The sequence below is a fragment of the Opisthocomus hoazin genome, chromosome 10, assembly GCF_030867145.1.
Source record: "Opisthocomus hoazin isolate bOpiHoa1 chromosome 10, bOpiHoa1.hap1, whole genome shotgun sequence".
Taxonomy (NCBI): domain Eukaryota; kingdom Metazoa; phylum Chordata; class Aves; order Opisthocomiformes; family Opisthocomidae; genus Opisthocomus; species Opisthocomus hoazin.
The window spans coordinates 33,006,824-33,029,767 of record NC_134423.1 but is presented as its reverse complement, the minus strand read 5'-3'; the positions used below and the strand labels follow the sequence as shown (position 1 = coordinate 33,029,767).

At 39.9% G+C, this 22,944-nt stretch overlaps 1 protein-coding gene across 1 annotated transcript in view; it reads left to right on the top strand.

Moving 5' to 3' along the window:
* Positions 1 to 22,944, top strand: part of MAP1A (microtubule associated protein 1A) — a 68,530-nt gene that overhangs the window by 6,229 nt on the left and 39,357 nt on the right. Inside the window, exon 2 of the mRNA XM_075432253.1 lies at positions 391 to 492. Coding sequence (XP_075288368.1) covers positions 391 to 492 — 102 coding nt within the window. The remainder of the gene's footprint in view (positions 1 to 390; positions 493 to 22,944) is intronic.

Sequence of the window (22,944 nt, the reverse complement as noted above, 5' to 3'; positions counted from 1 at the left end):
ACATAATGTATTTGCTTGGTTAGGCAGCAGTGTAATTTATTTAGTCTCAGTCCCTTGTAGCTTGCTAGTTTCGCTTGCGTGAAGCCCAAGTTGAATCAAGACTTGCTCACTGCATGTACTTCAGGGACAGCTGTTTTATGGAAGGTAAGCATCTTATGGCCCTCTGCTTCTGAAGATTTCTCCCTCCAAAGTATGCACTTTTGGAAGAGCATCACTGGTCGTTGTATGTTCTGTTAACTTCTCTATCTCCACTTCTGTTTCTGGAGTAAATGTAATAACAGCTCACTCTCACTCTATTTTTTTTTTTCCTTTCTTTCTTTTTTTTTTTTTTTTGTTTTTTTTGTTTTTTTTTTTTTTTTTTTTTTTGTTGTTGTTGTTGTTTCTGGGCAGGCATTCGTTCCTGGAACATTGACATTCTGTCCTGTGACCTGAATCAGCAACTGCGACTCTTTGTAACCCGTCATCTGGCTCACTTTTCTTCAGAAGTCAAAGGTCAGCTTTTTGGTTTATCAGCATTAACTTTTCAGGGGGTTTTTTGGGTTTGAAAAAGATACAGACTAAAGCTGATGTTGTGAATTAGAATGTCAAGTTCAATTACTGAATTGTTTGCTCAGGATTGTGCAGATATGAATACTAAAGAAGAACAACTATCTTAAGGATCTGTTGAATGCAAGGAATTAAAATTATACAACTTACTACTGAGAATAGAGTGAATAGAAATGCATGCTGTTTAAAAGCCTGTTAAGCTAGTAAGTTAGAATTTGTCTGTCTGTCTTCTATACCTTATTCAGGTGGCACAAAATAGTTTTACTTCATAAGCTACTTATTTTCAGTTTCTTCCTTTTGGGTTTTAGAATGTGCTTTCGTACACACAAAACGTGTTGAAAGTAGTGCGTAAGACTAATCAAATGACTTTTTGAATGCCTTTTTTGAAAACCTGTCTCCCTTTCCTGAGAAGAACGATGAATAAGACATTATAAAAATGACATGAACAGTTAAAAAGTATGCTTGCTTAGCTTGTGAAAAGCTTGAACTCTGGTTAGGCTGTTTATAATAATTTTATGTACAGTATATTAAAATTACTATAGTAAGCACAGATGACACTGTTGAAAAATGTTTTTTTTTATATAAGACTGTCTGATAGCTCACTATATGTTTTGCACTCCTGTCAAAGCTTCTGAATGTATTTTCCAGTTGGAGAAGCTGGTTCTCGTAATGGATAGCTGTGAAAGAAGCTACCTGGACTCTACTGAAATGTGCCACTGGCTGAGAGGTCTCTTGACTTTCCTGTGATTTTTTTTTTGTTGTTGTTGTTGTTTTTTTTGGTTTAACGTGGGGATAGGAAGTCTCCCTCCATGCAAAGCAGTGTGTGTATGTGTACACACACCTATGGGATTAAAATACCATGTATTAAACGTATCAGTTGAAACACTCAGCAGAAGATCTGTCTAAATTTGAAGCAACTATAACAGAGTCTATGGTACAAATAGACTAGGCACTAACAATATGCATATAACTTTTGCTCAAGAATTCTCATAACTCAGTGTTGAAACATCTGGATTAATATTATCAACCTGTATCCCCCTCACTTCCCTTGCTTGGTTCCTGAGGAGCAAAGGGTGACCTTGGGATTATGAAGGTCTAGAGAGCAGGTTTGCCTCAAACTAGATACTTGCATTTTCTGTTGAATGATAAAGTAAGCACAGATCTTGAAATGCTGCAAGGATACCTCAGAAGGGGTTTATCCATGGAGTCAAGAATACTGAGGCAAAAGGAGTAAGCATTGGAATAATGGCCACAATTTAAAATGTATTAAGCAGTTGTCTAGAGCTGTAGAAAATGATGACAGTGCATACAGCTGAAGATTGCCACAGGAGATAGTGTAGTTTAGAGATAAATGCTGAAAGGCATAAACTGAGGAATTGTGCTCTAATCCCAGATTTACTTTACGGTGGTGGATCTTGAGGGTAGACAGGTTTCTCCCAGTGGTGATTAGCAATAAGCTAGGGTTATGGTGTGGTTCGGGCAAAGGGTGTGGGAAAGACTGCTGTAAGAGAAATTTCAGGTCACAACTGATAATATACTCTATAAGCAGCTCGAAATGTAAACTGAGAACAGTCTTGACTGCATTCCATATGTACCATCAGATAATATCCTTTGGAAGATAGCTGCAGTCTTGAACAAATGCTTTTTTAGCTATGCTGCTCTTGCTTGAGCAACTATTCTATACTGATTATTTTCATGGCTAAGAATGTTTCTGATTTATTTTTTAACTTCTGTTGCAACTTGCTGCAAATTCATTGCTGCATATCCTGTAACAGCCCTATGAAGATGTGAGTTCATTGCCATTCTACTCCAGATGGACATACATAACACTAGAAACTTTTTAACAGTAGGAGCTGTTCAGCTCTACACTGCACACTTCCTCTTGTTCCTGCTGTGGGTGTAGAGAAAAGTGGCTGCAACTGATTTTGCTCTTAATATTCATAGCCTGATATTAGCTTCTCCGAGCAGAAGGCTGTACTAGAGATCTCCTGAAATCCCTTCCAGTTAGTGTTTTCATGATTCCATACTACTGGAAAGATCTCAGTCTTGCTTGTGTGAAGGGCATATACCTCCACACTGGTATGCTCAGCAGTGTCCCTGGACAATAAAACTCTTCAGAAGTATGTGCGTTGATCTCAGAATATCATTCCTTTAATAGTTGATGTTTGTGCTCTGTGATTAGGGAACAGGCAGCTGGAGCACACCAGTGCTGTAAAGCCAGAGTAGTTCTTCAACCTTCTGTTTAACGCAAACAGCTTCTCACACGACAGACTTGTAACAACCAGTAAAAGTTTGACACCACTGGCAAGAAACAAAAGATGAAGGCTGGTAATACATACCACTAAGTAAAGCACTCTGCCTAACAGAATATTCCAAGACTTTCCTATCTGCAATTTCTCACTCGATTACAGTAGTTATTTCCTAACTGTATTTGTATTACGTTAATGCTTAGTGCTTGAAATCAAAATGTAACTGCCATATTCTGTGGGAACAGAGAGGGCACAGTTATCCCTCTGACAGGTTTTTAATCTGTTTAGAGATGATGAGGAACAAATGAATCTCAAATGTGGTACAAACAAGAGGAGAAAAGCTGAGGGCAGTGATGGTTGTCATACAAGTGGTACCTGATGCACGTTATGAAAGTTGATTTGTTGTTGGATTTTTGGGGATTGTTTTGGTGGGGTTTGAGCTTTTTTTTTTTTTTTCTTCTATGCTAACTTGCTGGCTCTTCTCAGAGTATTGCAAACAACATGACTTGCTGTAGGGGTAATCCCACATCATAGTTTACAGGGTTTGGATGGTAGGGACAGCAAGAAGCTGAGCATGGACGTGACTATGACCTGCCCAAAAGGAAAAGGGGTATCCTGGATGGCAGCAGCAGAACAGAAAGAAGGCAGGAACAATTATGGAAGACCTTGCATGACAAGATTTGTATGTGTTATGGAGAATCTGGAAGCTAGTAAATGGTCTGAAGGAGGGAGAGGGTGATGTGATGAGAAAACGGGACAGAAGTGTCAGACCAATTCAAGGTGAAATACTGAAAGCTTGTGCACTCTTACATGGTGAGGGTAGCCCCATGTGCACTTTTGCATAGTTGTCATGTACAGTGTCTCCTTGCGCTAAATGTGAATAGGTCTTTACAGCTGAGAGGGACTGTCTCTTTCCAATAAACAATGATACGGTGCAAGGTGAAATGCTCAAAAAAATTACTTCTCAGAACGAGGGAAGTATGCTTTCTGATATCTGTTGGTTTTGATGTTCGGAGAAAGCAGCTCTTTTCCTGAAAACAGTTCTCTACACAAATATTAGCAGCTGCTTTCAGTCTGACTAGGGGATTTTAAATAGCTCAGCAGCCACTCCAGTGATCTTTTCTCTCAAATTGTACTTTGTGTTAGTCTTCAGAAAACTTTTTATAAATAACTTACAGACATAATTGAAAATCAAGCAATTAAGAAGAACATTCAGGTTGAATTTGATGGAACAAATACTTGAAATAATGAAACATTGAGATATTTTTCTTGCCTCTGTAAAAGGATTATCAAAAATGTTAAACACTTTCAAGTATGAGCTTGCATGTTTCTTTGCAAACTTAATGTTTTATGCTGAAAGCCAGCAGGGTTTGTGTAACAGTCTAATAACTAGCTGCCTTGCAGCCAGATGGCCTTCAGGCTCTAAAGCCTTTCATATTTGCACTAATACACATACTTCATATCCTACTGATGCCTTTGTTTTACATTTAATGCTATTTGAGGATACAGATATATCTGCCATAGCCCATTGAGGATGTAGCGAAGTTGTATTATAGTTCCTGCTTTTGGATGTCTTTTTGGATGAGTGCTCCTAGAATGCTGTTAACTCAAGCTAGGAGAAGAAGAATCTCTCATCACTGTCACTCTACAATTTATGGGCAGCTACAAAGGGGATGGAGGCTTTCCCTTCACAAGGGGCAATGGGTGCAAGTTGCATTGGAGAGATTTCAACTCAAGGTAAGAGAGAAATTTTTTTTTTTCCTGTGAGAACAATCAGTCACAGGAACAACCTCCCCAGAGACATGGTAAAGTTCCCATCATTGGAGGTTTTCAAGATGTAATTGTTTCACTAGTGGCACAAATAGGTTGTCTTAAGTTACAGACCTGATAAGAAGCAAAGGCAAATGCATGTATCCACTATGCACATCTTAGTCTCAAAATCTGCATTTGATCCTCCTTTTACAGCTACCAGTATCTCATAGGTTAATGTTTTTACTTGAACAAGTGACTCATCTTCTTCGTGGAACTTGGAATGGCTTTGAGTGTCAGCTTGTTCCATATACTTTTTTCCACTACACTGCTTAGTTTTCAGCGATCAGTCTCAAGTGCATGACAGTAAAAAAGAAAAAAGCTGCCTTGTTTATTCAAATTATAGCCCTCAGACAGTACAGATGACAAGTTTGTGTTCAAGCAAAAGCTGTTCTAGACAAGAGGCAAAAGACCAATTGCTTGTGAAAATTATATTACAGTAGAAGTGTGTGCTCTCCACAGCTATGGCCTCTTGCTAGAGAGACTTCTGTAACATAGATCATCCAGTGATGGATTTTGTTCAGCTCTTGTCTGTTAGTAAAAGGACCACCATGTCCTGAATTTGCATGTTTAGGTAGTAAAAAAGTCAACAGTTAACATTATTTTTTTTCACAGATGCAGTGATGATTCTTTGGAACTTTAGATATGATTTCTAGTCATTGAGCAATTAACTTTCCTGCACCATTTGTCTGCAAACATACTTGTGACCAGAGAAATATAAAAGCAAGCACTTGTCAGCTTTTGTGCTTCTTCCTTATGTGCTTGAGAGCTGTATTTGCTCTCATAGTAACCACAACGAACATGACCTCAAAGGTCCCCTGAATTGCAGTCTCCCAAGATACAGTTTCTCATGCTGTAAGTGCACCCCATATTTCTTGTTGATACATGTGGCTGCAGCAATCCCAAGCATTGCTCTTTTCAGCTGACTTCTACCAGGAACAGCTTTAGATTTTTTTTTTTTCTCCCAGATAACTGGTAAAGAGTATCTCTGTGGGACTTGTAAGCACCACCAGGATCTACCAGTTAGACATTCTTTAATCGGTTAATTCTGTGTTCTGTAAGAATGCTCTTATGTTAGAGTAGGTAGTTGTACTGGTTCAAGCAAAAGGTATACCCAGCACAGGGACAAAAAATGGATGCGTGGGCAAGAGTGTAACACAAGCACATAAAATACTTCCTCCTTGTACTATCCTAGCTCATATCTCTTTCCAGCTCATGGAGAGGTATGTTCTCTGTGTGTTCAGTGGCATGTTGGAGGAAGAAACCTGCACCCTCTGCTTATTTCCTTGGCTTCTCATTCCTATCTGGTCTCATTTTGATCTACCTTCCTACATTGTCCATCTGGCTGTGTTACAGGTTTGGCATATTTGCCTTCTCATTATTTCTCCAGATTGAAGAGGCCTGGCTTACCTAATGGTTCTTTATAGGGAAGACATTCCATACCTTTCATCTTTCTTGTTTTAGTGATTTTAGCTTTGAGATGCTGGGATCAAAATTGTGTAGTGTTCAAAGTGGGGTAGAGCTATGCATTTACACAGTATCACAAGATCTTTTTCTTCTGTTCCTGATTTCTAACATATCTATTCACTTTCTGACTGCTGCTGAGCAGTGAGCTGACTCCTGAATAGAACTAAGACTAACATAACCTCAAGATCTGTCCCCAGTGGTAGTAGTTAGCAATGTTAATGTCACTTCATGTGTGATTTGTATTGATAAATAAAATGACAAATGAAAATCAACACTGTGAAGTCTCACTCAGTAGTTCATCCTCAGCCATGCTCATAACTTGGTATTATCCATAAACTTTGCCACTGGTCTGCTTTACTCCTTTCCAGGTTGTTTATGAATATGGCGAACGGCATGAGTCCTGGTGTAGGCTTATATGACATACCTTATGAAATAATAATTACACTATATCAATACAACCTTTGAGATTTTGACAAGCTTATTTGTTTTTATTAAGATGTAAGGTCATATTTTCTGTAATGCCATGGTGATTGGCATTCATTGTGCGTTCTATTTGAATTGTTACTGCTGATGGGCTTTCCAGTCTTCTAGGACTTAAATGCCAGAGTGCTGGAGCTCAGACTGGGAACTGAGAGCTTCTTAGTTGATCTGCTAGACCTCGTACAGATATTATCTGTTTGCATAGACTTAGTCTGATTCCTGCAATTTCCCACCACCATTACTGTTAAAACAGAAATAATTTCATTGTCTCCAAAGTATATTCTTCACTTCTTCCAAATACAGAATAGACATATTTACTGAATATTTCTGGCTCTGTTTGACCTGCAGAACTAAGCTTTAAAACAAGATCTAGCACAAAAGCAAAAACTTGTAAGATCATATATAAAACTTTATTTCTAAATGCTGCTTTTACCATCTTTAACAGATGTTTTTAGTGCTAAGAGTTCCTCTGGAAACTATACATCTTCAGAGTTCTCTTTGATGATAATACTGGGCTGCATTTTATGCATTTGAAGCCTGCATAGTGAACCTTCTCTGGTAAGCCAGGCTAGGAAGCTATGAGGATTAATCTTTATTTTCCTTCTGTGTATTTCAAAATGTTCCTTTGTTCCTGAGGTACACATTGTTCTCACTGCGATACCCAAAAGGCTACTTGGTGAAGATACAAAATCAGAGCTTAAGTAAGCTATTTTGCACTTCAGCTAAGCAGTTAATTTAACATCAGTTTCTTGCTTTCATGCTGTTCTGTCTGAATGTTGATTACTGACTGAAAGGGCAAATGGTGCTTCTCTCACTCTGAAATTCGTGTAAGCATTAAACTGACCCTCTGCAACTGACATTTCTGTGCATATTTGTTATACATTTGAAACTGAAGCGGCTTCAGTAAAATCATATAGGATCTACTCATGTGAAGCATCCTTCCTATGAAGGAAACAATTTTTCACAGATGCTCTGGTTCTTTTAAGCTCCTCTACTGAATATAAGGTGAAAATTCTGTTTGGCTTTTTACAAGCAAATAGGATCAAAGGAAATGCCTTGCTGAATCAGCTCAGTGGTCTGTCTAGCCCAATTTTCTGTCTCCAGAAGTAGCAGTACTCAGAGACGCAATTCAAGGAAACGTGTGAGCCTAACTGCTTTTGATTGCCGTTTTTCCCCCTCACAGGTCCCTCACTATGCATAATGCTTGGATTAGGGATGTTAACGGGCACACCACAAGCAACTCCTTTTACTGAAGTTGTCAGTCCCTCTTGAATCTACGAACGCTGTCTCGTGTAGCAGCAAGTTACTGAAATTCACTGACTGTTGCTTCTTCTGTTATGAGTTGATTTAGCTTTACTGAGTGTTCCATAGCTTCTACCATTTTAGATTTTGGAAAGTAATGACCTGATCTATTAGCTTTTTTAAATTTTTTTTGTAATAAGCTCCTTTCTAAATTGAAGTGTTCTGGACTTTTAAGACTCTTATGATAATGCCACTGTTTAAACCTCTTAATCATTTTGATTATCTAAGCTAAACCTGAATTGATAGACACAACACTTTGTGTTATCTTCATAAGCAGCAACAGCATGCAGTGCTATTCTAGATCATTTTTACCCCCATAAAAATGAGTTCATGAAGCTGTACTTCTAAGCAATGGAAAAAAACCACATCACCTTTGAAACAAAGTCCATCACGTAAGAACTTCAGCAAAATACTGGATTCCCTATTTTAATGAATACTCAGTGTTACTGCCTGTCTATAACTGTGGACCCTATTTATGGTACGGTGCTTATATGACTTCTTGTACTACTTGAAAATAAACATAAGATTTTTCAGTTCTCATCCTCAGCTGTTGTTCATGAGTGACATCACCACAAAGTAAACCCTCCTACCTCCACTCCACACTTCAGCACCCTCTGGAATCTGACTGGCTTCCGTAAAACTTGCTGAGGTCAGTGTACTACTGGCCCAGGTTCTGGAATCTAGGGCCTCTTGCTGGAAAGCTGAAATGGCTGTTAGAATTCAGCATTTGAGTATGCAGAACAGTGTCTTTTATGACTCTTGTGAACACCCAGTTCCATTGTTCTGACAACTCAGGCATTTCAAGGGTTGTAGGCACTCTTTTTAGCCCTTATGTAAGATTTTTTTGTTTTTTCCTCAGCAGACACCTGTCATCTTCTAGTGTGTAACCCATTTTAATTCTATTTTTTGCCTAGATTAGCATTTTCTTTTCTTTCATTGACTGTCTGGGCTTACTCTCTTGTCTCTGCTTTTTTGATAAGCTGTTTATCTTTTTTCTTTAAATAAGTGTTCAGTAGCTCTGAGGGAGACAGTTAAGAACAAAAAAAGGGGCACGTGCTTCCAGTCAATGCCAGCAGAAGAACAACAAAGGCTGTTGAAGACACTGTTTTCTTCATCTTATAAAATTAGCAGATTTAAGTCACTGGATAACAGTTTATAGAGTATCTGTATGATGCACAACAGTTCTTTAAACAGTGCTCTGTAACTATTTCATGTTGTCCATCGCAGTAGTTGCACACAATAACTTGGGGTGGGAGGGTTGTTGTTTGTTTGTGGTTATGTTTTGGTTTTTTGTTTCCTTTTTAGTATTGTAGTTTTGTTTCTTTAACTTGACAAAGCCAGCATTCTCTTGGTGGCTGTGTATACATTGTAAGCACAGCAGCTGCAATGACAGAGTGACCCCCTAAATAAGACAAGTTCTCATACACACTTCTTTTGGAGTCTTCATGTTGTTCCATGTTCAGCAGAGATGTTGAAGCCAGAGATACTTATTACAAGCTAATACAAACTTTGGCTGACTTTTTTTGCAAATGTTGCTAGGATTCTAGCATCAGTCATAGCTAGAGAATGGTAACAAAAGCCTTGTTAATGTATTACTCGTGTATTATTATTTCACTGTGGCTCTGTACACTTTTCTCCTCTAGTGTCATTGGTTTTAGTGGCTTAGAGTAGGCTTTTCCAATCCTTGTCAACTGGACCTTGTTAAAGCAAACAAGATGAGCAAAGGGGAAGGATGATTAAGTAAGAAAATAATCTTTAACATGTGACAGTTTCAACAGCTGTGTATAATTTTCTGACAGATTTCTTGGTCTGTTTTCTTCTCCTGTCCTATGAATGTAGTTCCCCATCTCTCTTCCTTTGCTTTTAATGAATCCCTAGTATTGGCATGGGCTTAAGGAGGGAGTGTCTGACCAGCTGCTCTCAATTCCTGTTTACCTGAGTGTTGCACTTCAGCAGCTGGCGGTGAGTGACTTTGGGTGTTCCAGTGCTGGCCCCTTTCTGGAACTGAGCTGTTACTGTGTGTGAGTCCATGGATATGTCTGGAAAGGTCTGGCCATTGGTTTCTGCAATACTTCCCAGGGTGGCTTCAGGAAGCGGAAAGCCTCTTCTCTTTACAGCCAGCAAATGTGCATCATCTCACTGCTCCAGTGCAGAGCAGAGCAGCTGGCAGCATTGATGTGCTAGGTGCAAGAGAAATGGGCTGTGTCATCAGTGTCCCACACTGGTGCACAAGGTGCGCACGCACCACTGGAAATGGTGGCAGGCCCTCAGCCTGAGGAAGGTAATGCTGCTTCTGGTCCTCTGCTGCATTCAGCTTGGGCAAAGGGAGCGGAACAGAATTCCCTGAAGTGATCTCGTCTAGGCTCTTAGGTGCTATTTTAGGAAATAATTTATTCCATTAGGTGCAGATTCAGAAGAGTGAGAAACGGTGTAGAAGGAGCTTGTTAATCCTATTTTCTCATGAGATTAATTGTTGTCATGTGCTATTGTAATTTTAATGCCATAATTCCTACCTCCTTAGAAAACAGATGTCCCTCAGTCTGACTGGCTCTGTTCCAGGATTCTGCCTTGCCCCATTAACCATGGCATTGCTAGAACATATGCCTTTTTCCTCCCTCTGTCAGAGCTTAAAATTACAGACTGGAGGCACTGTTTTCCTTTCCCAGATCTGGTGTTGCTTCTTTCCTGAGGAGTCTGAGATGACATGCTTCCTGTTTGATACTGAGAAATTATAATAATCTTTGTGCTAGAAAATAATGAATTCTAAAGTGGAGTTAACGGGGATCATTAAGGGCTTGTGTCTAGAGGCATCTTTCTTTTGAAGTACCAACTTGTTTTCACTCTATTCTGTGTAATGGATTGCCTTGCTGCTTGATTTGGAAACTTCAGGGGACTGTGTGCGAAAGCAATCAGCTTTTCCTGATTTTCTTGCTAGGGCGAATGTGCTACTGCAGAGGATCCACAACAGATCCCTATTCCATCTGTAACTTTTTTACTTTTTGCTTTATCCTACTAGCCTGTATAAAGCATTAATGGAACAAATGAGTGAATTCCTGAGTTAAAGCTTTGGAAAACAAAGATCACTGCAAAGAAAATAAATTCACTGCCTGAAGACAGTCTCCTATTTTTATTTTAGACCAGATGATTGTTTTAACTATCGTTTCTTTTTTGGGAGGTGTTATGATTTTTGTGTTATATGGACCTTTTAAGGTGAGGCGTTGTTTTTTATTTTAAGGCATCAGGTTGCAAGCAGTCTGCTATACACCATGGGTAATTAGTTTCAGTGGTTAATTACCTATGGTTAAAACTCTGCCTTACTTCTAGCCTGAATTTGTTTATTGTAGTCCAGTCTCTATAATGCATTCTGCCTGTATCTACCAAGTCCGAGTTCTCTTCTGGAAGAAATCTTACTGCCTGCATCTGTCCTCTCACCTCACAATGCATTCTGTTGTATAAATCAGACTAATTTTGGGTGTTTTGACCTCAAACAATGCTTATAACTGTGTTAGGATTTCTTCAGTTTTACAGTCTTAGAATCTGCCTTTCAAAAATTAAAACCCTAGACCAAAAAAAACCAAACAACAAAAAACCTCTAGTGGTCTCTGTAATGAGCACATTATTGATCACTCTGTTACTCCAAATTAATAGCCTGCCATACATTCATAGCTAGCTGTCTACACCGAGCTGAGCTCATGCACACTGTTCTCAGGTGTGGAGTTACCATTTTCTAAAATATAACCAACATTGCACAAGTACAGTGTAAATTTCTTGCTCTTGGTTGTAATATGTCTAGTCCGGTAGACAGATCAATGATTTTGGTATCAATCATGAGTTTCAGTTAATAGTTAATGTATTTTCTTGCAGGTAATTGACTCCTTGGTAACAACAGTTATACGAGATTCCCCCTAGAAACACCTTGAACAAATATCTGCTCATTAGCTGTCCATCATTTAAAACTGGTATTTAACCTTCACAACATGAGCTAACAGTCTTCTAAAATGTGGCACTGTTTCTTTCTGTCTGACAATATGAATGCATCAGACCTTTCCTTGGCTGTCTGAATAGCCTCCCCCATAGAACTGTGAATCATAGTCCAGATCTTGATTCTTGCTTCAGAATGGTCGATGACCTGAGTTCAGGGATAGGATGGCTGATTGTAAGGTATAGTTTGTAATAAGAAACTTCACGAGGAGCAGGACTGTGTTGCATGCATGAAAATGGCACATGCAGATGTGGCTTCTTGGAGGCTAAATCTGATACATGGTCCAGTGGTCACCACAAGCTCATTTCTTGTTTTGTATGTAAGTGCGATTCTTTGACCTGCTGTCTCTGAATGGAATGGAGTACTACAGGTACACACGTTCATTAAAGGAAAACTTTCAGCATGACCAGAGATTCCTGCTGTCTTGCAGGGGGGACAGCGACGGGGAATGGTAGAGAATGAGCTGTCTGCTACAGGTGTTACATGTGGGGCTCATTTGCTGCAGAGATGCAGTAAGACACTGCTATGACAGAAAACCTAGCCAATACAGGTAACTGTTGTGCTCCACCCCTCTCCTTTCTTTAGTCATCACTTAGCACTGATGCATATGGGAAGCCTGCTAGCAAAACTGTCAGTACAATGCTAGCAGTAGAATTCCTGATGCAGTCATACTCATTCAAGAATGTCTTCGCAAACCAGATTATGTTGATATAATTATTTAACTAGAAATAAACTAATATAGTTATTTTCTACTCAGAATTAGCCCTTATGCAAAACACAGAGAAAAATAATGCTTGGTAAGGTTTTTCTTTTTCTGCATTTTATCTCCACAGATAACTAACTTTCCAATTTTGCGAGTTTCTTGGATCAAAGTTCCTAAAGTTGAAATCACTGCAGTCATGAATTCACTGGTAGCTTTTCTAAAGTTAGAACTTGTCCTACTAAATTATTACTCTTGCTTCTAAAATCAGACATTGTGGTTAAATGTTGTTGTCAGTGACAATGGAATTCAAATTCCTGAAGCATGGAGGCAAAGAGTAAAGAGTAAATGAGTTTGTCTTGGAAGAGTCTTTTGAATGCTTCAAGGGAAGTGGGGGTAGTGCTGAACCAGTTCTGCTGTAGTGTCTTTCATATAGAAAGATTCGAGGTGTCAGGATCTATTTGAATGGATCTTGAGAGAAGAGTAACCCTTTAATTTGATAGAAAAGGAAAATAATGACGAGATTGTTGGGGATGGGTTGGACCTTCTTTCAGGATGCAGAGTAAAAGCAGCATATCGTTGTTTTGTTTTCTTTAGTACTTTGTGTCCTGGTAGATGTGGGTGTTTACTTGTTTGTTTTCTTTTTAAAAGAAATACTAAGTCTACGCTGGTCTGTCCTTAAGGTAGTACCTTGTGAATAACTCAATGATCTTGATATCTCAGTCCTTTGTTAAATTGATTTGGTGGAATACATTTTGAATCCATTTAAATCAGCGGGTTTTTCCCTAGTGATACTGGTCTTTATCAGTAGAACTTTCTAGGACAGATAAGCTGGATGAGACTTAAATTTCTCATGGTTAAAAATAAAAAGAAAAAAAAATCCCTAAACAACACAACAGGACAAGGCCATAATTTTCTTTCAGATGACCTGTTCTCAGCAGTTTTGCTCATTTTTGTAAACTGAGGCCTGTTCCAGATTTTGTCTGCTTTTGCTTTGACAGTAGCTATTGTGGGGATTGGTTATCGCTATTCACAATGTTACTTTGCCTGCAGATAAATGAATGATCTGAGTTTGACCTAATCCTACCTCTTTGCCTCTGAAATGTCATTGAGTACTAATGATTCTGCAGGAAAATCTGCAGTAGACAGTTTGACTCCTACAAAGAGAATCCACCTAGAATCACTGTTCTAAAGGTGGAATTTACTTGCATTTTTATTCCTGTTTCATGGAGATGAATTATTCAAGTGGTTATGGATTTTTTTTTTTTCCCCTCCATTTGTTTTTCATCTCTGGTTTCATCTGAGCTACATCCTTGCAATAAAGCATGTGCTGCAGTGCTGATCTCATATTACAGGACAGCATAAACCCAGGAGGGAATAGTGCCTAAAATGGACATCCTTTTTGATCGATGTCTAAAGAACACTTGCTTATTTTGCATCTTTTTTTTTTTTTTTTTCCTTCTGTTTCTAGTCTAGTAGGCCTTATAAGCAGCAAATGGCTGGTAACTGTAATATCCCAAACACACACACAATTTACTAGCACTGGTTTGGAGGGACTAATATTTTATCTCTTTAAATTTAAAGTGTGCCTGGAAATATTAGTGCTAGTAAATTGTGGTTATTTCTTGTGGTATCTTTGCATCTAGTAGCAACTAGACCCTGTGGCTGTTAGTTTTTCTTAAAATTTTTTCCTTGTCTTCAGACTTAGATTCACTGTGAGAGAAGCCTCCATACAATGCCGGTAAAGTCTGCATACACCTGACAGGTTATGGGTTCTGCAGCTTCAGAGAATGTGGCAGAGCTGTTTTGCATTGCTTACAGAAAATTGCCTCCATTTCAACATCTCTGTTTCCAATTCTAAATATCATACTGAGGAGAAAAATGAAGCGAGACTGGTATGGGTTAATAAAAACTGTACCTTTCTTTTAAGCAAGTCCTCTATAGTCTTTGACACAGGCATATAAACATGGCAGTATATTCAGAGTGTTGTCAACTTTCCCAAATGTATTTTGTCTTGGAAATTTTACCTGTGTCACTGCCAGTTCTAACTCCTACTCTACCCGCTCCCCAGCCTTCCTTTTGGTTTGTCTGCCAAGCTTAGCTCCCCACCTTCCATTTGCATCATCTTCACAGTTGCCAGTAATGCTTGTTGCCTGTCTCCTAGGATTCTGTTGTGATTTTATCAGAGCTCTCCTACCGGTGTCCTTCCTATAAAGCAGCATGGCATCTGTTACCTGGATAACTAACAGGGCGTCTGGTGAATTGGTGCCTCTGGACTGACACTCTCCTTCATAAGGATGTTAGCAGCCTTCTTGCCTCTGTTCAGGCCTTGTAGACAGTTAAAACAGCAAGTTCCCAGGAATCTGACCCTTCTCAGGGCAGGTGGTGCCTTTTACAAGAGATTGCTGGCTGGTTCAGAGAAGAATGTGATTTGAGGCAGTTAAACATGTCTGGAAGAAAAAGATACCCTCTGCAGGAAGAGGAATTGCTTTCCATTATTTTTGGCTCCTGTAGTATTTCTCACATTGCCTTGGTTGCATTTCTTTCTTTTAGTGCTAGACCTGACTTGTACCTTTTCCTTCATTCTGTATGTCTGCTGGGACATGCAGAAAGCTTTGCTGTGCCTCTGGCTGAAGCAGGCTGTGCCTCTGGCTGAAGCAGTCCCATGGATGCTAGTCAGGTACTCATGCTGGCGAAGGCCACTGAGGAAGTACAGCCAACCCAAACACTGCATAGAAGGCATGAGTTTTTCTTCAGGTAGACATATGCTGCTTATTGGAAACACTTTTGGAGAAGTCTTTCCTTAAATTCAGTGTTAGTGTTATTAGGAAGACACTAGGGTTTGACCCCAGTGCCACTAAGAAATCACTAGGATTTGATCTCAGTCCCTCCATCCGCTCTGCCTCATTAAGCCACCCTTTTGCGTGCTAAGGAGTCATGCTGCACTCGTGCAGGGGACACACTGCTGTTCTTGCTGTGCCCCAGTATTTGCCTCAATCCCTCTCTTCGTGTTTCTTCTGGTCTTTTAGACTGCTCATGTTTGCTCCAGTTTAGCAGCCTTGATTTATAAACCTCTTTATCCTTTCCACTGAGAGTTCTAGACAGGTCATCTTCTGTCGTTTTCCCTAAAGCTTTTGAGTTGCTGAGTTAAATTAGGTTCACCGTTTTTAAAACCTTATTTTCTGGGACAAGAGAGACCAGAGCGTTGCCACAGAAAACTCACAAGGTTCATGAATTTGTTTAAAGTAGGAATTGGAAAAGAGGCTGGTAACAGGTGCTGACAGTCTCTCTGGACCTGCATTAGGGATGCTATTAACACAAAAGTAAAACCTTACTTGGTGAAGAACTAAATGGAGTGGGTGACTTGGGCTATCCACCTATAAACTTGTCAAATATCACAGCAAGTTTAGAGAAGCTAATTCTCAATAGCTTGGATAATCATTCCTTAGGCCCTGAAGTATCAGAAAGATGAGAAGTTTATTTTCAAATTGAGGAAGAGGAGCCCAAATATGTAGCTGTGCTGGGCCTGCAAAGCAGGTGAAAGAATGAAACACTTAAGGCATCAAAGTTTCCTTGAAATAGAAGTACACAAACAACTAACCAGGTGTCACTTCAGAAATGGTTATTTAAAAAATAAGGAAATGACAAATGTGGGAAACAAATGTTTAGTCAGGATTTAAGCAACCATACAGAATAATAAGGTACAAATATTTGTAAATAAGAAAGGAGGTTGGAAGTAGGGAAGACTCATTAAATAGTTGCACAGAAAGACACAGAAGTATTCAGCAACAACAAGTATCCTTTAAAAACATCCTGTAAAAGAGAAAAAATTGCTGTACCTAGACAGAAATGAGGATAGCCCAGAGGATTTTAGAAGTGATTGGTTGAAGACTTGAACAAGCAATCAGTTCTTTCGGTTTCTTGAAAGCAGATAGCCTGTGAAAGAGTCAGTAACCGGATTGTCAAAGAAAAAAAAAAAATCTTCCAAGGGGATGGATGCAAATAAATCCTTGTGCTTCTCTGCAGTCTTCTCTGTACAGCATGCTGTGGTGATGGCCTGCTACCTCTTCTATTGTAATTACTCTGACAGTCTTCTGTAATGAGATCTCACAAGCCTGGGATGCAGACAAACGGAGAGGTTAGAGTTCTGTGCATTGAGAACTGTATGCTTTTCATGCAGAGGCACGGAGGAATAAATACCTGTCCTTCCTAATAAAAGCATATAACTCAAATTAACATCAGGGCTGTGGCTGGCTAAGTCCATGGTTATTCTTTGTCCCAAGAATTTTCAGAAGCTAGGATACTGTTCATTAGACTCTATTCTCATTAAAGCCTTTGGCCTACAGTTGTGAAGCAGATCAACTGTATTTGAGCATAAGACAGTGGGCAACTCAGAGCTATTGTTCAGAAAAGCACGACCTTTCTAGACTCAGGAGGGATTGTAAGCCCTATTCGGTATTATGTTTTAGCTGTAGTTCTTGGAAGTCTTGTATTTCATAGAGACATACAGCCTTCACTTATATAAAGATGTTTTAAACATCGTGGTAGAGAAAAGCATGGAGACGTGACCCTGGCTGCACCCTAAAATTTGAAAATAACAGAAGAACATTTTAAGAAGTCACTCTTGTTATTTATGCAGGCCTGGGGGTATAGCAAGTCTGTGGCTTCTTAATATTTATGATCCAGAACATTCCTGTCACTGTGATACTGAGTCAGGTGTGCAGTGATGAAATAAGTGTTCACATTGTTAACAGTTTATTTCCATATTTAATTCCATCTCCTAGTCAGAAGGGAACTACACCTAACATCCCAGGTAGCTCTGAGGCCTTTTTAAAGCCCTGTGGACAGGGAACAGAATTCTTCAGCCAGAGGCCAGGATCTTTGGTTCAAAATGTAGTGATTTGGTGGCTGTTGTCTGTTTGACTAATTGTTCAAGAGTTTATTTTGTTAGCGTAAGTAGGAAAAAATCCATCTCTCTTCTCTAATTCAGTAGTTGAAATAAACCTGTCCTTGCATCAGAGGGTAATAGTGTCTTCAAATATCCGTGTTCAAGCGGTCCTTGGAATTGAACATCAGTGAGCCTTAACACTGGTAAGAGCACTGTTTTTCTCTTGGGTTTGGGGTTTTTTTTTGTTTTGTTGTGGTGTGAGTTATTTGATGGTTTGACAGCTACTTTTAGACTTTTTCCTAAGTGATTATCTGTTGTTTTCTTTGAAAGTTAAAACAGTTATCTGCAACTGTACATGATCACATGAAGGCAGGAGAGCTGCCTCAAAGCACTGCTGTGCAGGAGGCTTTTTGGGCCGGTTAAATAACTTGTGCATGGTAAAGGCAGCAGCTGTTTTAAGAACCTCTTCAGCTTTGAGTAAATGTCTTGCTGGTTGAGCAGGACATTTATGCCAAAGAACTGTGCTTTGTGAAAACCACCATACCTCACAAGTCATTTTTCTTTGTAAAAAATACTTGCAAAGTATAAAAAGATGCATTCATGGCCTCTGGGGCCTGAATGCGTAACCAAGAGCAGAAAGTGAGAGGTAAAGTGGAGACAGTAGATGCATCAGCCTTCAGTCATGAATTTCACAGAGATAACTATTTCTGATGTAAATTTTCAATAGTAATTGGAAGACACTGAATTTTTATGACATATACAGAGATTTTGAGGCAAAAGAGAGATAAGAGCATGACATGCTATTGTTGAAACAATATTGTTTCCTTGTAAAACAAGGTCATGGATGGAAGATAACAAATTGGCCTATTTATGTATTCAAACAGTTTTAATACAGTTAAGGACATCAGACCAGTTCATGCTTAAAAGTGTACTTGCATGGCTGTTAACAGGAAGGGATTTTGGAACAATTACTGATACCAGTAAATGTCTTGATTAGACAGTTATATCAAATGTTATTTTGCTGCATGAAACAGAATATGCTATATCAATATGAAAAAATCAATATAGAAGGAGATCTTGCTGCCCTAAATATCCTGCTAGGGGCTAAATTTGGTCACCGTTGTAATGTGCGTAGAAAAGGAAAAGGCTGTGTCACTGTATGAAATGTGCTAGTGTGTATGCCCTTCCCGTATGTGGTAGTGGGGAGCTGTGATCCCAAAGTGCTCTGAAAAATCTACTAATGGCAGTGCAATTTCCAACATAGGCCAGTTCTAGACCTAGGCTAACGAACCTCCCTCCCGCCCTTCCTTCCTTCCTGCACCAGTTGCACTGCTCTCTAGAGTGACATAGGCATGTGTCTCAGTGGTGTAGGTTTATTAGGAAAGACCTGAAAAACTGTAGGCTGGATGGAATTATCCTGCAGGCCAGGTCCAGCCGGCAGGCTGCCACCTGGGCAGTTCTTACACTTAAGTGGGTGGTATTATTTCAAATAAAGAAGCTTAGTTTATATGCAGCAGTAGTAGCAAATACATTCTCTTGCTTTGTCCTCAGCACTGCTGCAAAGCAGCACCTTTTAAATAATATCCTTTGCTCACCTTGTACATCTTTAAACTGAAAAAGGGGACCGCATGTTTGTTTTGCAGTCATTCTGCATCCCCACCAGTTTACTTTGCTCTTTACTTCCGATTCTTTATTCACTTTGACAGTGCAAACCTCTCTAGCTTGTGTTATGCTGGTTATAGTGGGATGACAACCACAATAGGTGGTTATAATGATCACTGTTTCTAAGAATGTCTGTTGTGGTGCACAGGGGATGAGAAAATGAATCTGAAGTGATGATGAGTAGAGGAGGCTGGGAGCACAGGCAACAAAGGTAATATATTCATGTTTGGGGGATAGGAAGGGGCCAAATATAGCCTGTATACATATGAAAAAAAAAGCCATCAGGGTAGAGCTAGCCCACTTCTTTCTTGTGCAGGGGTAGTGGTGTACACGGAGTACACTATAATAGGTTTCCTCTTCTATGATTTCGTGGAAATCAGTATGTTTTTGCTAACTTGTGGATACAATATTTTCTAAAGCTAGATTGAGTATGCTGTTCCACAGTTGTTATAGTAAGGATCAACATAAATGTCTTCAGGATACCAAAGAAAAAAACCTGGAACATGAGACACTTTTAAAAAGGACTTGGGAGGACGTGGGGACCACTAAGACTAGTGTTATACTTGTGTTCTCAGTGAATAGGTGGATACTGGCACATGTTATCCTGATGCTGTTCTTTATCATGGGGAGGGAGGTTCTCACCAGCATCACTGCCACGGGCAACATGCCCCATATCTTTGTGGGGCCTGTGCTGTTTGATGAGTTCATAAATGATTTGGAGTATAGTGCCAATGCTGAAAGAACAGAGCTGGCTGCTGATTTGAAGATATTGAAGGTCACCACATCAAGGGCTGGCTCTAAAGAGTAGCAGCAATCTCAATGCTTAGCTACAGTCAAAAAGCAAATGCAGTGTTAGGAATTAGAACGGTAGAAAACACCATAGAAAACATCATTATTCCTTTTTGTTGGTGTATAGTGCTGTTAATTGTTGAATGTGTTGTGCAGTTCTGGTCCCTTTTTCTCTGTCTCAGAAAGAATATTGTAACATCAGAAAAGTGATAGAAATGATCAAAAAGGCTTCACTACCAAAGGAGACTTAAATACCAACTGACCAACCAAATAAAAAAAACAAACCTAGCTGTTTTCACCTTATAGAAAAGGCAGTGGAAGTGCAATGTGACAGGTATGAGAATACAAACGCTCTAGTGAAGGTTGATGGGAAACGATCCTCTTTTTTCCCCCTATTAACCTAAGAATTAGGGAATATCAAATGAAATCACTAAGCAGAAGTTACAAGCCAAATATACAAGAGGAAGTAATCTTTGCACATGATACATCGCTAAACAATTGCCACAGAGTTCAAAAGTATATGTAGCGTCAGAAAGAGCAGCTCATGAAATATCTACATACAGATGCAGAAACAACCTTTGTTGGTGAGTGAGGGCATCTGCCAGGAGCTGAGAGGTGTAATTGGAGGTATTGTGGAGTCATATTCTCTGGAGACATTCAAACCCACCTGGACACAGTCCTGTGCAGCCTGCTCTAGGTGAACCTGCTTTAGCAGGGAGGGTGGACTAGATGATCTCCATAGGTCCCTTCCAACCCCTACCATTCTGTAATTCTGTGTATCAGTCTGTCATGTATTTTATGCTCTTTCTCTAGCTGTCCACTCATGGCTGTGGGCTAGATGGGCTTATGGCCTGACCCAGTGTTGCCATTCAAAAGTTCTTAGGGATTAAGGGTCGTGAGAAGGTTTTTGAAGCCAAACTGTCAGAGGAAGTACAGATGCACAGGTATGCTATGGAACAGGCTTTTGTTCATCATCTCTGCTCTTTATAGGCAGGAATAAAGAATACACGGAGGCGTGCTGGGCTGTATTCTGACTGCTGTCCCAACAGTTTCAATTAAAACTATCAAACCAAATTGGCTGCGATGGTTTATCATTACCTTACAACTAACAGAACTAGTTATAACAGCACCGAGAAGCAGTGGCATGAAGGAGCCTAGGACCAGCAAGCAGGCTTGCTTCTGCTCTGTGAGGCAAACATCTCGCAGAAGTGAAACTTGGAATTCTTGCATTCCACGTGACTGGCTGCAGGGTGGGGAATTGAGCCTTCCTGCAGCCAAAGATGGGACACTCCCAGTCAGATCTGTGCAGTGATTAACTTTCCACATCTTTATGATCATTTGTTTCACAGTCCTGGCCACTGTCAGAATCCATGAATCCCATGATGACAGGACTTTGCTGAAGTAGCATGTAGTGCTCAATAGATGCTGAGCTCAATGTTAAGATCTTGGTGTCAGCGTGTGACTAGCCATTTGACTGTGGCCCCTTCTTCAGCGTATATAGAACTGTTCTTCACTGTAAGCCCAGCACTGATGTAAATCCAAAGGAGCATTTACTTTTAGTCTTTTTAGTTTCTAGTAGACTCAATCCATTAGTTCCTGAATTAAACAAATGTAAATCCATAGATTCTTATTTCATATTATGTAGTACATATTTCAGAGAAGCCTTTCACTTTCCACCCAAACAGAAAAAGGGTCAGCTCTCCTCAGTTAATATCAGCTCTATGCTCTCTTTCAAAGAAGACAGCAGGAACTTGTACTGCTTTTCAGAACCCAGGCTTTTTCATCCAAAAAAGCTGGCTTTTTACTGAACCCTCATTTATTTTCCAAAGATTAAACCCTTTTAAGTATCTCAGTTGAGAACAGAGGGTGGAAGTGGTGACTATTAGCTGCGTTTGTTTATACTGATGACCAGAACCGCTGCCTCTGTGGGTCACTGGAAGGCCAGTATGCCTTTCTGCAGACCTTTTGGAGGACATTCCAAGACTATGTCCCAGAATTTAACAGTCCAAAGGCATAGATTAAAAAGAAGCATTTGATCACTTCATTGCAGTTGTTGCTATATTCCTGTGGCTGGGAGGTTATGCTGTACCAATGATCCTGGTGACTGGAAGAGAACTGTGTCCCTTAGCACCTGTTGGTTGTCTGATTTGACTGCCAAGTGAGTGGTTGGGTGTGGATCTACAAAACTGCTCCCTGCAGTGACTTTTGTGTTGGAGGTGAAAGCAGAATCCAGAAGGCTCTGTTCTCTCCCAGTGCTCACCACAGAGGCTCCAGTCCATTGGAGTGGTTCCCAGCCACTGCAGTAGCCTAACCGGCATCATCAAGCTGCTGGTGTTACTGCCTGTGTGTTGGAACTGTCAAGCTGAAGACTAGGATGTGACAGATGTGATGGTGCAGTTCAGCAGCTCCCATAGTGTGGACCTATTTTTTCAGTAGTTTGTCCCTTCAGAATTTGTAAATCTTTTGTCTTTTTAAATAGGGTGTTAAGATGAGGATGTGTTGCCTGTTTGAAACATACAGAAATCAAAGATGTTTGATTCCAGTGCATTAATTTTTCCTGAGATTCACAGATATTTGCCACTGATTGGCATCATCTGAAAGCTACAGAACAGAAGGTTGTAATTTTTAAAACTCATCACAATGCTATGATATTTTTATTCCTGAGCATCCCAGTGTCTCTGAAAGCCCTTGGAAGGTCGCTGAGAGGGAGTCTTGCTGTAGGGCAGGCAGGACTTCTCCAGCTTTCACAGTAAATTCTAGAATCTAAAGTAAGCTGGGATCTTGTATAAGGCAAGCAGGGCACTGATGGTGGTTTCAGTACTTGCTATGAAAAAAAGGTCACTACTGGCAACTAGCATGCTGTGGAGTGATCTAGATATTCCAGCACTGGACTGATAGGTGTAAGTGCAACAGAGAAGGAACAAGCAAGCATGCTTCTCTGTCAGGTGCCTTGGAGGTCAAATGAGCCAGACACTGATACTGGTTATGAGACAAGCTGTAAGGTTCTTAAAAAATGATTTAAACTTTTATCTGAATGAGTGGTCAGTGAAGTGGATAGCGAACTGGCTGA